The sequence below is a fragment of the Rhagoletis zephyria genome, unplaced genomic scaffold (assembly GCF_001687245.7).
Source record: "Rhagoletis zephyria isolate East Lansing unplaced genomic scaffold, Rhagoletis_zephyria_1.1 Rzeph_scaffold_04163, whole genome shotgun sequence".
Taxonomy (NCBI): domain Eukaryota; kingdom Metazoa; phylum Arthropoda; class Insecta; order Diptera; family Tephritidae; genus Rhagoletis; species Rhagoletis zephyria.
The window spans coordinates 23,334-38,730 of NW_016161246.1; the positions used below are offsets into that span (position 1 = coordinate 23,334).

At 37.3% G+C, this 15,397-nt stretch overlaps 2 protein-coding genes across 2 annotated transcripts; both read left to right on the forward strand.

Moving 5' to 3' along the window:
• The first annotated feature begins 2,689 nt into the window (after positions 1–2,689).
• On the forward strand, positions 2,690–5,326 carry LOC108370340 (uncharacterized). The gene has a single exon (XM_017625662.1). It carries the CDS (start codon positions 2,690–2,692, stop codon positions 5,324–5,326), a length of 2,637 nt encoding a protein of 878 aa, XP_017481151.1.
• A 188-nt stretch (positions 5,327–5,514) lies between these two features.
• On the forward strand, positions 5,515–10,198 carry LOC108370341 (uncharacterized). Its single transcript, XM_017625663.1, has 2 exons — positions 5,515–6,694; positions 6,784–10,198. The coding sequence occupies exon 2, from the start codon at positions 6,848–6,850 to the stop codon at positions 9,539–9,541; it is 2,694 nt and encodes an 897-aa protein (XP_017481152.1). The 5' UTR covers positions 5,515–6,694; positions 6,784–6,847; the 3' UTR covers positions 9,542–10,198.
• The last annotated feature ends 5,199 nt before the right edge of the window (positions 10,199–15,397 follow it).

A 15,397-nucleotide genomic window follows, 5' to 3' on the forward strand; every position in this document is an offset into this window, starting at 1 on the left:
GTTACAAGCCAACGCTGCTCCGACAGGTCATGGCACCGCTACCAGCTGCACGTCTTGCACCCGCACCCCCATTTGAACGCTGCGGAATCGACTTCTGTGGGCCGATAAACACGTATCTGCGAATCCGAGGAAGGGCTCCTATAAAATCGTACTTGGCTGTGTTTGTTTGCCTCGTAACCAAAGCTTTGCACATTGAGGTAGTCTCCGACCTGTCAACACACGCATTTCTAAATGCTCTGAAGCGCATGGGCGGCCGTCGAAGAATGCCATGCGACATATTTTGCGATAACGCCACGAATTTTGTTGGGGCGTCGAATCATTTGAAGGAATTCAAGCACTTTCTTTTCAAAACCGAGACACAAGAAACAATTTATAAGTATTGCTCATCGGAATTCATAAACTTTCCTTTTATACCACCCAGGGCTCCTCATTTTGGCGGTCTTTGGGAAGCCGCCGTCAATAGCGCAAAGGGACTTTTAAATCGCACATTAGCCAACACCAGGTTGACCTTTGAAGAGCTGAGCACTGGCGCTATAGAAGTAGGGGCCATCCTAAACTCGCGCCCACTTTCTCCGATGTCATCAGATCCAAACGACTTTGGTTCACTGACGGCTGGTCATTTTTTAGTAGGAGACTCACTGCGTGCCCTGCCTGATCGTTCAATAGAGCAGAAATCTATTTCGCATCTTGACCGTTACAACATGATCACCTTCATAAAGCAACGCTTTTGGCATCGTTGGTCCGCGGACTACGTAAACGAACTACGCTCCCGTGGGAAGTGGACAGCACCCTCGCCTAATCTCGCAAAAGGGACTTTAGTAATTATTCATGATGACAACCTCCCACCACAATGCTGGAGATCCTTTCAACGGGGCCGGGATATTGGGTCACCCTATGTGATCGACTCAAATGCCGGATAAAAGCCTAGTTTAAGTAGGCTCATCTGGTCCTCACTGCAAACATGCGTTCGATTTTAGTTACATACACACATATACATATATATACCTACATTGTAAACCAATCATAATTCCACTCATAATCACTCTGATTTTCTCTCATTTGTTCGTACTAAATATGAGTCGCTAATAAGTAACTAACATCAAGGCTAATAAAGTATTGTAAATCGTTTCGTTGAAGAAGATTGGTCGCGTTTTTATTCTCGCCATTTTCGGTAGGTTGGTTATTTTTAGCAAGTCGCCGTTGACTGCTTTTATACATAGCCCACATTCCACGTACATATTTGTGCTTTCGTTTAATCAGAAAAAAGGCTTCTTGATCCATAAATAATAATAATATAAAAATATTTAAATTTCGGTAATTGAAACCATTGCCGCAGCTCAATTAGCAAATGAGTAATAAATTTAAAAAGTTTTACACAGAAGCCCCGCCAAAATCCTCTAAAGCAATATCCCCAAATCACAGGCCAACCTAATATTCACGCAAACCGCCAGTTTACTGTCAAAAATTTCCCATGCACATATAACTTGTATGGGACCAACCGAAATTGACGGCGTGCGTAAAAAGCTAACTCAAATTCCAAGATTTGTGTTGCGTTATATTTCGATTTGGCGTGACAGAAATGCAACTCTGAAATATCACGCACGCAAATTTATTTTGGTTACTCAAATGTGAAAAACTTGCGTGCGTGCGTAGAAAAATACACGCCGGTAATATTAGGTTGGCCTGTCAGTGATGGACAGTTTAACGCCAAAGCCAGTCTGTTAAGTCTTGTTGCACAAGTCTTAAGATTAGTTACGCACACTCATAGGGCACACATCTAGGATGCGCATGTCCTCAGCATGTGGTAACGATTGTAAGGCCGATAAGTAGAACAATAGAAAGTAGCAATTGTGCGCACGTGCAACGGCATTGTACACATACATACATAGTGCACATGCGCACAACATGACCTAAGGGTTGTTTAGTTGGCAATTATAGACATTACAATTCAGTGCCAGGGTGTATGGGAATAGTCACGTATGCATTTCTTAAATGTTATGAAATGCGATTGGCTTAAAATGCAAGTGAAACCGTATACTATTTTTATTACTTCCTGGCACTGTCGGTTTAAGTGTTTTTCTAGATAAGTTATACATACCTACTACATGTGTAGTGCAACACACATGTTTTAGATATACTATGGTTAGGGTAAGAATTGTGTATGTGTAGGTTAAGAGTTTTTGTTATAAATAAAGGCTCTGGGACACCAGAGCGTCAGTTATCTACCAAACCCCCGCGTAAACAGTTGGTGACCCTAAGTGAGTTTTTTTGAAAAGTGAAATTTTTTTTGTTTCAAATTAAAATTGGCAGTATAAGAGTAGTGGTAAGTATTAATATATTCATACATATATACTCTTAGTCTTTTATCTACATAGTTTTTTGTGTGTATTAAATCCTTAATAAAAAAAATTTAAAAGCAATGGATTCTGCGCTTAACGAAAATCAAACCATTGCAAGCAGAATCTCTGCTCTGTATGAGGAAATAAAAAATTTTAGGGGGCAAAATATTGAAGAGGGACAGATCCAACGTTGGAGGGGTGTAGTAACCGATCTGTCTAGGCAATTTGAGGAGAACGAGTGTATCCTCAAAGAGGCCTCTTCAACCCTAAAGAGAAACCCTTATTTTAAAGATAACCATGCAGAGCAAATTAGGGGATTTTTCAATAATACCTCAACTCTAATTTTGACCATGGAAATGGAAGCTAAAGCACTAAAAGATAGTTTGCAAGCAGCGGGAGTGATAGCCTCACGACCAGCACCTCAGCCACCTACATCTAGTCACACCTTAGGTTCAATCGCTACAGCTCCCATGATTTCAAAATCAGAACGGCAATTAAAGTTCGTTTTAGAAGATCTTAGCAAGACTATTGACAAATTTTTGGGAAATAAGATTCCAAAAGTCTTCCTTCTGGAAAGTGCCAAAGAAGCTAAAATGATGTATCGCAATTATTTAGGAGAATGTGACGAGAATTGTTTAGAAGATTTATTTCTCAACGTAAGTTTTAAACTCGATGAGGCTTTGGACTTCGCTCCTGAAGATAAAAAAACGCAGAATGAAAATCTGCCCTACACACTGCCAAAAATAGATATTCCGGTATTCTCTGGAGACTATATTCAGTGGAACACGTTTAGAGAATTGTTTTCCCAATTAATAGGTTCAGCCAGTATCTCGGATACACAGAAAATGATTTGCTTGAAATCAAAGCTAAGAGGGGAAGCGGCAATGACGATCGCGAACCTACCAGCAAATGCAGAAAACTATCCAATTGCTTGGAACCTCTTGGATAATAAATATACCAACTTGAGAGCGCAAACTGCCATTCATTTTTCGAACATAATGGGGGCACCCTATACGACTGAAAATCTAGAAAGTGTAAAACGATTGAAAGAAGTGATTGAGGAAAATTTGCAAGCTCTAAAAGCAACAAAATTGAGTTCTGAAAGTATACTGCAAGGCCTTTTAAGTTTCATTTTAGTACGAAAAATGAGTAATGATTTAAGATTGAAGTATGAAACTTCACTTCAGAACTCACGAGAAATACCCATTGTTGACTCATTGGTGAAATTTTTAAATCATGAGTTTTATGCACTGCAAGCAGTACAAAAATCATCAAAAAAGGATGGGTCATCCAAATGGGATGACCATATTAAAGAATTGGCAAACAAAAAGGAAATCGAATGCATCATGGGATGTAATAATCGACATTTCCTTTTTCAATGCACAAAATTTAAAGACCTTACCATTAAAGAAAAATGGGAAAAGGTTAGAAAAAATAACTTATGCTCGAAATGTTTAAAAAATGGACATTCGAGTAAAAATTGCAATGGGTATAATTGTCGTATATGTAATGAAGGTCATAGCACATTCTTACACAAAGTTAGTAATGAAAAAGGTGCAGTGACAAAAAGTACCATTAAGCAAGGATGCGAAAATTCAGAAAAATGCATTTTGTTAGCTACAGCGGTTGTTTATATCCAAGATGCCAAAGGCAAATGGATCAAAGGCAGAGCGCTTCTTGATAGCGGCTCTCAAGTAAATTTGATGTCAAAATCGTTCCTAAAGAAATTAAGACTTAAGGGCGAAGCAATTAAATCGGCAGCGATAGAAGGTGTTGGCAAAACACGTTCAAAAATTGAAGAACGGGTAAATATAAAAATTAAGTCCAGAATGCATATGAGCAATTTCGAAACAAATCTAGACGTACTAATAGCGCAGGAATTAATGTCCAAATTGCCGGCAGAAAAAGCCATTATTAAAAAGATTCCAAATAACATTGAATTAGCTGATCCAAATTTTAATGTTCCTAAGGAAGTGGACATATTAATAGGTTACGAATTAACCTATGGGGATCTCTTTGAAGGAGAAAAAATTTCATTGAATGAAAATAATTTAATAGCCCACAAAACCAAATTGGGTTGGGTTATTACAGGAGCTGCAATGATTAATAGAACCCCATACATTTGCAGTTTGGCCTCTTTTTCCGAGCCCTCAATAGAAAGCCAAATAAAACAGTTTTGGGAAATTGAGGAAGATATGGAAAAAGACAAAAAATTTTCAAAGGAGGAGGAAGACTGTCAAACTATTTTTACAAAAACCACAACCAGAAAAGTGGATGGGAAGTTCGGAGTAAACCTCCCCTTTAAAGGAGATATTAAACAATTAGGAAATTCAGAGATTACTGCTAAAAGAAGGTTCTTAGCTATGGAAAAGAAATTGGAGAAAAACTATGAAGTAAAGTCACAGTATCATGAATTTATGAAGGAGTATATAAAATTAAATCAAATGGAGGCTCTAGCCACTCCAAACCAACTTCAGTTCAAATGTTATTTACCTCATCATTATGTACTGAAGCCAGATAGCACTTCTACAAAATTGAGAGTAGTTTTTGATGCATCTGCAAAAACTACTACAAATATATCATTAAATAATTTATTACATACGGGGCCAAGGCTAAAAGATGATTTATTTGATATTCTGATGCGTTTCAGAACACACAAATTTGTAATATCAGCAGACAGTGAGAAAATGTTCAGACAAATTTGGGTAAACGAAGAACATCAAAATTTCCAACTAATTTACTGGAGGTGGAAGCCATCGGAGGCCCTAAAGACATACAGATTAAAAACTGTTACTTATGGCACTGCGAGTGCACCTTACTTAGCAGTAAAATGTCTACAAACAGCAGCAGAAGATAATAAAGATAAATTTCCAACAGCTTCACAATGCATTCAGTCAGACTTTTATATGGACGATTTGATGACAGGTTGTGATAATCTAACTGAGCTAAAAAATATGCAGCAACAAATAATTCATATATTAAATTGATATGGATTCAAATTGAGAAAATGGTGTGCTAATCATCCTAGTTTGTTGAACGAAATTCCTAGCGAAGATCGAGAAATTAAATTAGATATAACATCTAATAAAGCTGAGAATATAAAAGCCCTAGGAATCGCTTGGAATCCAACTAAAGATGATATCTCAATAAAATCTTATTTAAAAACTGACTACAAAATTACAAAGCGCCAAATACTTTCTGATATTGCGAAACTATTTGATCCTTTAGGTCTTTTGAGTCCAGTTGTAGTGGTGGCAAAATTGATACTACAACAAATATGGAAAGAAAAAATCGACTGGGATCAAGCCGTTACAGGAGAAACCATGCGATCCTGGGTACATTTAAGAAATCAAATGAAATTATTGAATGAAATAAATCTTCCCAGATACGCATTATTACCTGATGCAAAAGAAATAGAATTACACGGATACTCAGATGCATCCATGAGAGCCTATGGCGCTGTGGTATATGTAAAATCAGTAGACAAATCGGGAAATATTAAAATAAATCTATTAGCTTCCAAATCGAAAGTCGCCCCATTAAAAATTCAGACGTTACCTCGATTAGAACTATGTGCTGCGGTACTGTTAGTAAAATTAATGGAAAAAGTATCAAAAGCACTTAATCTAAAAGACAAGCATATTTATTATACGGATTCAACAATCGTCCTTAGTTGGCTACAATTAGATCCTGCAAAATTGCAAATATTTGTGTCGAATAGGGTAAACTTTATTCAGGTGCAAACCAAAGGGCGGCAATGGAGACATATTGACACAAAATCAAACCCAGCTGATTTAATAACAAGAGGGTTATATCCAGAAGAAATAATTAATAATAGTCTGTGGTTTAATGGACCAATGCACTTAGCTAACATGGAGTCATACAGAAAAAAAATTGTCACAAAGCCTTTAACATCGCTTCCAGATATAAAGAAAACTGCTATAACAGCAGGTGTTTTGGTAAGGAATTGCTCTTTAATTGATTCAATTGACCACAAAAATAATTTTGAATTCTTATTAAATGTGGTTGCTTTGCTTATCAAATTTAAAGATATTACATTAAAGCGTCCTAAGAAAGAACTCGAAATTCAGAATCACTTATATTATCGAAAAGAAGCTTTGAATTTTATTTTGAAATATATACAAACTAAATATTTTAACAAAGAACTAAGTCTCCTTTCAGGTAACAAAAATTTAGAAAAGAGCTCGAAGCTGATAACTCTATCACCATTTTTGGACAAAAATGGCATCATTAGAGTTGGAGGACGTCTACAAGAAGGCAATATTCCAGAAGAAGCAAAACATCCTGCAGTACTTCCATATGAAGACACTTTAGTTAAAATTTTGGTGGAGGGAATCCATCAAAAACATTTACATATAGGACCGCAAGGCCTTCTCGCAATAGTTAGGCAGAAGTTTTGGCCTTTAAGGGGCAGGCAACTCACAAAAAGAATTGTTAACAATTGCTATAGATGCTTCAGGGCAAATCCTCGTCCCCTTTTTCAAATCATGGGTAATTTACCAGCAGATAGAGTAAGATGCACCAGGCCCTTCTTGAATACTGGGGTTGATTTCTTGGGTCCTATACAAATTCACCACAAAATAAGAGGCAAACGAGTAGATAAAGCCTATGTGTGTGTATTTGTGTGTTTCAGCACAAAGGCAGTTCACCTAGAAGTGGTATCAGGTCTAAGCTCAGCAGCTTTTATAGGAGCCTTAAAAAGATTTGTGGGAAGACGTGGTTGTCCTGCAAAAATATACTCCGACAACGGAACAAATTTCATTGGGGCAGCAAATAGTTTACATGAAATTTATATATTATTTCAAAAGGAGCAACTCGGAAAAGAAGTCTCCTCGTTCTGTGCTGTACACAGCATTAATTGGGTGAATATACCAGCTCGATCTCCACACGTAGGAGGGTTATGGGAAGCTGCTGTTAAATCGGTTAAGAAGCATTTTCACAGAGTAGTTGAAGGCACATTGACCTTTGAAGAGATGTGCACACTCATGACCCAGATAGAAGCAGTATTGAATTCACGACCTCTAACACCATTATCGGAGGATCCGAATGACTTCCAGGTTTTAACTCCAAGTCATTTTCTTATAGGGGAGACTTTAACCACACTTGCAGACAGTAGTGAAAACCATTGTTATCACGGGGTGCGGGACCACTGGAAAGCAGTGGAAAGAAATTCAAAGGAATTTTGGAAGCGCTGGTCACTGGAGTACCTAAGCGAACTTCAGAAAAGAGTCAAGTGGCAAAGGCCACAAGATAACTTACCCCAAGGGAGTTTAGTTCTCCTTAAGGAAGAAAATCTTCCAACAATGACTTGGAGAAGGGGCAGGGTTGAGAACCTCATCATCGGAAAAGATGGAAAATGCAGGATGGTAGACGTAAGGACCAGCACTGGAATGACAAAAAGATCAATAACCAATGTTTGTCCTTTTCCTACGGAAACGGAAAGAAATATAAGTAAAAATGAGGAATCCCATAAGAATAGGAATGTAAGGCATAAAAATAAAAATGTTCTAATGACGATGTTAACCTTTTTATTAGTACTACCACTCTACAATTGTCAAGTAATTATAGAAAAATTTAGGGACAAGTCAGGGATATTAATAGAGAGGCAAGACAGTTTGGGTTTGACGAAGACATCATGGGAAATAATCATCCACGTGAACATGACGGATTATCAGCACCAAATACAGCTTCTAATGGGAACACCCTCGGCTCTACAAAAACTCGCCAAGCTACTGGACAAGGGAGACTCAGAATCTCAAAAGGTAGTTGAGACCTTAGTTAATCAGGTCATTCATCGCATTAAAGAAGTCAACCAAAAGGATGCACTGATGAGATTTAATGGAAGAAATAGAGCATCTAGGTCTATACTGCCATTCGTTGGAAGCGTGTATCATTCAGTGTTTGGTCTAATGGATGAAGAACACGCAGATGAATTGGTGGCGACAATAAAAAGGACCCATAAAAATGAAGAATACTTGCTTAAGCTATACCAGAATCAATCCTCCATTGAAGACATAACGCAAGAGGTTTTGAAGAAACAAAATGAAGTTGTTCGAAATAATTTTAACCAAATATCGGACTCCATACAAATAATAAAGAAAGCGGCTGAAAATGAATTAGCAATGGAAGGCTTTCAAAACTATATAGCAAGCATTAACATTGCAATAGAGTCAATAGAGCAACTGCAAGGAGATATTACGGATTTGATTTGGAACTCAAAGGGAAATTTCATGAAAAGGATTTTACCTATCGACAGATTCCAAACCCAAATAGCAACAATTACGGCAAATTTAAATGATGACTTACAATTGCCAGATACCGACCCGTTTGAGCTATCAAAAATATCACGGGTCACAGCCACTATAAACCAAGGCTTCTGTTTAGTGCGAATTCAAATACCACTTATACAAAGCCAACAGCTACAGTTATTTGCATTGACCAGTTATCCGATTCTGCACGACGGCTACTTCGTGAGCTTTAAACTCGCATATGAATATCTGGTAGTAAATAAGGAGAAATCAATGTATAGTAGCCTGACAGAAACTAAATATTCGTATTGCCAGAAAATGAGAAGAATCACGCTGTGTCCCCAAATTGGACCACTCTACAATGTAAGAAAGGACCAGTCGTGCGAACTAGAGCTATTCTTTAATTCGAAGCAATTACCATTATCATGTGTGGTGAATATAATGCCTCTGCAAGAAGTTTGGTTGCAGCTTAAATCCTCAAATAGCTGGCTGTACTCCGTCCCTGAAGACACAAAGGCAGAAGTCAGTTGCGGCAGCTCTTATACGGCACATATTTTAGTTGAGCAAGGCATTGTAAAACTGCAACCTGGCTGCCACTTAACAACCGCGATAGTAAGCGTTTGGGCACACAAGGCACCAACCACTGTTATTCAGTACAATATGCCCCCAATTAATATGAGCAGGAGTTTACCGCTCATGAAGCACATTACTATAAAAGGGACTATGTTGACATACTCGATTCCGGACATTCCGCGGCCACCAGCCATTGTTGATTTCTCAGAAGACATCGATTTCCACCACCTGATGCACTACAGCTCGAATATATCAACTTGGATCATTATCGCAGGAGTCATCATGGGAATGATCGTCATCTTTCGGAAGCTATGTGGTCTCTCAACACGATATCTTCCCGCTGCTCTGGCCCTTAGATAATAGAATAGTCGATAAGAATAAATAAGTACATAAATATAAGTACAGTAGGTTGAATATTGAGTGGATTCCTCACAACTCCTATTTGAATAAGAAATAGTTCACCTTTTTTGAAAGTAAATACTTTCAACGTGGGCAATATGTTAAGTCTTGTTGCACAAGTCTTAAGATTAGTTACGCACACTCATAGGGCACACATTTAGGATGCGCATGTCCTCAGCATGTGGTAACGATTGTAAGGCCGATAAGTAGAACAATAGAAAGTAGCAATTGTGCGCACGTGCAACGGCATTGTACACATACATACATAGTGCACATGCGCACAACATGACCTAAGGGTTGTTTAGTTGGCAATTATAGACATTACAATTCAGTGCCAGGGTGTATGGGAATAGTCACGTATGCATTTCTTAAATGTTATGAAATGCGATTGGCTTAAAATGCAAGTGAAACCGTATACTATTTTTATTACTTCCTGGCACTGTCGGTTTAAGTGTTTTTCTAGATAAGTTATACATACCTACTACATGTGTAGTGCAACACACATGTTTTAGATATACTATGGTTAGGGTAAGAATTGTGTATGTGTAGGTTAAGAGTTTTTGTTATAAATAAAGGCTCTGGGACACCAGAGCGTCAGTTATCTACCAAACCCCCGCGTAAACACAGTCCATGTCATAAATTCGGATGATAATTGGCAATAAAAGGTTTAAGTCCTACCTCACGTAAAAACGTAAGTAAATAAAAAAAATCACTGGCAATAACACAGTAAAATTTAAAGAATGCACTGCAATAACTAGCCCGAAAACAAGCCGTTCTCGAGTCACGGCCCCTCTCTGCACTCTCGCAGATGTTTAAATGACCACTTCCGGCCACTGTGAATGATCCTGGCGTCCGCTCACTACACACCTAACCACACATGTTAACAGCTCACAGTTCACCATATATGTATGTATGTCAACGCTTTATACATACATATCTTTATATTCATATCCCACACACACATAAAAACAAATGTCATCTTTTTCACTTTTCTCATCATAATAACTATTTCATTTGTAAACCAAAGCGGACGTCTCGTTCTCCAAATTCGACCCCGGATATTGTTCACCATTATCTATAATAAATAACAAATCTAATTTAAAAACTTTAAAGGTTCGTCTTCTATTTCGTGTTATCTAGTGTTAAGCGCCTAATAAGGCAGTGAAATGTTCAGCTACAAAATCTTTGTTAACCTGTAGTGTTAAGAAATAAATCAAATTATGTAAATATGTACTACATATAGCATATATATATGACAAAAATCGGATTAAAGAAGTGCAATAATGGCAAAATATATGGTACAATCTGCAATTAATTGATTATTTGGCCTACACATATCTACACGTTTCGAATCAGCAAACTGCCACTGCATGCAAAAAATAAATTTTCAGTGGGCGATTGTTGACGTTTTTTTTGGGGATTTAAACATGTGCTCTCGCCACAATCGGTCAACTGTAATTAAGGGCGTGACCTAACGAGACTAGCGAATAAAGTCTGCTTGTAAATGTAATGGTGCTCGCGCATTTGGCATACCCAGCCGACCAAATATCCTCAAACCAATCCGTAAACAGATGTTTTGTGGACCAAACTATTAAAATCGATAATCGCTAACAAAAATTGTTCGGAACATTTTCCCACAACGCGTCACTACGTTTGTGGAAGTCAAAGTTTTGTTCTCGAATTTTCGTAAACGCATCATTAGCGGGGAACTTTCGAACTTTTTTCGTATCTTATTCGAACGTTGTTCACTGTCTCATTCCGATTTTGGTCCCGCCATATAAAAAGCAAGAAGTTTTTACTAGCAGGGTTATGAACAATAATACATTCTCACTTTCAGCTTACGCTGGCTTGTTGGGTTGGGAACAAGGGAATTAGCCGCTTTTCTCAGGGAATTTTAATCTATTTAATTTTTATGCAATAAAGAAATTGTTTTTAATTCTATTGAAATAGTTTATGTATACTTTTTGGTCCTTAAAATGTCATATTTTTTTAAGTAGATATACGTTTTTCGTTGGAGAAATTCGTTGATAGTTTTACTCGTAGAAGAGTCCGTGTCACTCTGTGTAATTTATAATAATCTAAATTCTTTGTATTAGCAGTACTTTTTTTAATATGCGGCGCGCTACTTTTCTGCTGTATTTATTAAAATATTGCATCGTATGTAGGTATACTTATAGCTTGTTTTAATTTAAAAAAAGATGCCTCACCCCCCTATTATGAATTTTCATACGTTAGACGATAAACGTTTGCAAGCGTATCATATTACAATTTTCATACGCCCGAGAAATGTATTGTTGTGAATGGCTGTGGTCTTCGTTCACTTTTAAAATAACACAAACGGCAATAACGTAAAATTTGCTTTATTTCACTTTTAAATGGGAAATAATACCAAAATCTCAGTTTAGCTTTATTTCCAACAAAGGTTGGAGATAAAACAAATTTTGCCTTATTTGCCATTGCTTATTTCCACTATTTGTAACAAAACCAGTTTACTGATAGAAGGGAAAAGAACTTTGTTTATTCCAAAAATACAATTAAACAAATATTTTTACTTATGAAAAGTCTAGCAAAGGGAAAGCGTCGTCTTTAATAACTGCTCGCCAAATTGGACATAGCGCTTTTGTATAAATTTTGTCTGCATGCTTTTAAATATGTTAAAAATATTGCTGGTAAACTTTAAAATCTTTGCATGGAACCATGAGGCAATAAATAGGCGAAGTAATAAAACAGAATTCTCGCCTTATGTTTTGACATTCGGCTGCCTTATAGGCACAATTTATAGGCCAACTTTCAAATAAAGCAGAGTCAAAATCTTTCTTCTCACTCTAATATTACTTCACCTGGTATAATTCCACCATGGGTGCAGTGCATGCAATAACACCATACGCAATAACTCTCATTACTTGGGCATTAAAAAGTAGTTTCAGAAGTGAGCTAGTGTAATTTTATTATTATTCTTTTTTCTAAACGATTATAATGCCACCAGTGCATAATTGCGAAAGGAGGAGGATGTGCACTATTTTGCTTTATTACTCAACTGTTAAGTTTAAAAGTTGGTCTTATTGCTCAACTAGAAATGAAATAAAGCAAATTTGTGTTATTTCACATTCAATTGGGAAATAACACAAATTTGCGTTATTGCCGTTTGTGTTGTTTAACCCCCCCTTTTCCCTCGTATTCCGGTTACATACACAGATGCAACTTGCTCAAGCTTTCCTTCTTTCCTCGAGCTTTGGCATCCCTCTTCATCTAGCCCCTGTAGCCCGCAAAAGTTCACGCTGCCAGCACAGTACAAATGTGCTGAGTTTTCCCATCTCTACTCTATGTGAATGTGTCTCAACCACTCCATAACACACTACATATTTTGTGTTTACAATTTGTTACCAATATCAAGACTGGTTGTTAAATTTTTAAAATTAAGCAATCACATTTTTTAAATGAATCAAATGTGAATGCACACTCAATTGATTCAATCCTTATACAGGGGCCGTACCACGGCCAAAAAAAAAACAAAAATATATTATTGCGGAATATACGCGGGGCAGTAAGCAGTGCGCGCTTTCACTCATTAGCACCTGGGTTCAACCCCTGGTCAAGGCAACATCGCAAAAAAAATATAGAAAAAGGTTTTTTCTTAACAGCGGTCGTCCCTCGGCAGGCAATGGCAAACCTCCGAGTGTATTTCTGTCATGAAAAACAGCTTCTCGTAAAAATACAATCACCGTTCGGAGTCGGCGTAAAACTGTAGGTCCCTCCGCTTGTGTGGCGCACGCCACAAGTCGGAGGAGAAGCTCGGCCAAACGCTAACATATGTGTAAGCGCCAATCTATTATTATTGTTATTATTATGTGCGGGGCAACTGGACTTGTCCAGAAATATTCTTCGAAATTGCGCTCAAGGAAGGACGGTAGCCCAAAGTTTTGGTAAAAACTTGTACCTTTTCATAATCTTCAGATTTTAATCAACATTTTCGCAGTCTGATTGAACGCTTTCAAAACTCCACACAAAACTCATTTTCATTCTATAATCGATCCCGTTTGTAAATCGTATTAGTATAAAATTGTGCACGTTTGAATTATTGCATTGATTTTTGAGAATTTTTTTCGCTTACCATGTTAAGCGTTTTCTTCAATACAAAGTATGGAAGAAAACGCTTAACATCGTCAACGAAAAAAAAATTCAAAAATCAAAGATATTCTTCAGCTCTTTCAAACTTGAACAATGTTATAATAGAAATTACAATTAAAAAGTTTGATTTTACGATTACCTTTTTTGAACTTCGTCGAATTATGATAAATCTTGTACAAAGGCTAAGAGTACAACTTCAGAGCGAGATTTTTCGACGTTCCGCAATTTCAGGCTTACAGCTACACAATTCAGCTATTGCCGAAAGCCTGAAAAGTGCCGACCACCTGAAAATCTTGTAGTGGAGTTGTACTCTGAAGCGTTGAGTTACATGTTTTTCGTTGTAGCATGCACTATATATTTATAGAAAGAACTAAAACTAATGAATAAAAGCAGGTGGTCCGAACTTGTAAAAGAAAATTGTGTAGTGTATCAGAAATGCATATCTACATAACAAAGTTCCACACGCGCCAAAAGTGCGGTAATGCAAACAAATTGTGGTTCACACGAAATATTATGGAATGCTTGATTTCTGCTTACACTGCATTCTCCCATAAGCATATTTTGCTAAGCTAAACCAATGTGCATTTGTATGTGCATAAGTGTCGGCAGCACATACATGTGTTTGTAAGACTAGTATGTAAGAAGTATAATAAATATGTATTATAGTAAATAAGAAAACATAGAATTAAAAAAGTTAAAATTTGTATAAATTAGGAAAGAATTAATAAATAAAAAACATTATTCGATAAGCGCTCGACTGCGCCACAACAAATTTATTGTCGTCTTATTAAATGGCGATCCTGCCTTGACTTAATCGGCAAACTGCTTTTTATATTGGCAGTCTGCTTTTGTCATAATCGGCAGGAAAACCAATGAAAAAAGGCAAAAGATCCTGCCAGATCTAGCGGCAACTTGCCTTTTATAGCGGCAAGCTGCCTTTAAGCGGCAAAAGATCCTGCCAGATCTAGCGGCAACTTGCCTTTTCTAGTGCAAGCTGCCTTTAAACGGCAAAATATCCTGCCAAATCTAGCGGCAATGCCTTCGTACTGACAGAACACCGTTAGTAGCTGACGTAGCTGTTAACATAAAAAAGCTACATAACCTCGCCAACCGGGCAACGTTTCGACCTCAAAATGAACAAGTTGGTGTCCATTGCCAAGCAGCAACCTCATTTCGACGAACAGGAGGTCGCTATTTTCATCACCGGTTTGCCTCAGCAAAAAACTGCGCTTAACGTGCTAATCAGAGGCTCATACAAGCTTATTTAGAACTTTACAATGGGAAACTCCAGGTAAAAAGCAACCAGGAAGATGACTCTATATTAGAGTGGTCCAAAAAAATTAAGTTGGAATTTTAATGCCGGCACCCCCTAGGATTGTTCTATATCGAAAGAAATATACCCCTATTTTTATTTTGAAATCGAAAAATATTTACGGGGTGCTCAAAGCGCTCAAAGTTTTCCATGGAGAAAAAACCATTTTTCGTAGAAATGGTATAAAACTCTTAAAAATCAATATTTTTCGATCGGAAAACGATCTTCTTTAAATAATTCAATTTCAACGCTCTTGATAGATACAGGAGCAGACATATGAATTATAAACAAGTAAGAAAGTCTAAGTTCGGGCGGAGCCGAACATTAAATACCCGGCGAAAATATTAAATATATGTTTTTTCACCTTTCCGAAACCT

What these genes read in the sequence shown, in the direction of transcription:
- LOC108370341 (XM_017625663.1), top strand. Translation starts at nt 6,848, where the DNA reads ATGGGTAATTTACCAGCAGATAGAGTAAGATGCACCAGGCCCTTCTTG.
- LOC108370340 (XM_017625662.1), top strand. Translation starts at nt 2,690, where the DNA reads ATGGAAATGGAAGCTAAAGCACTAAAAGATAGTTTGCAAGCAGCGGGA.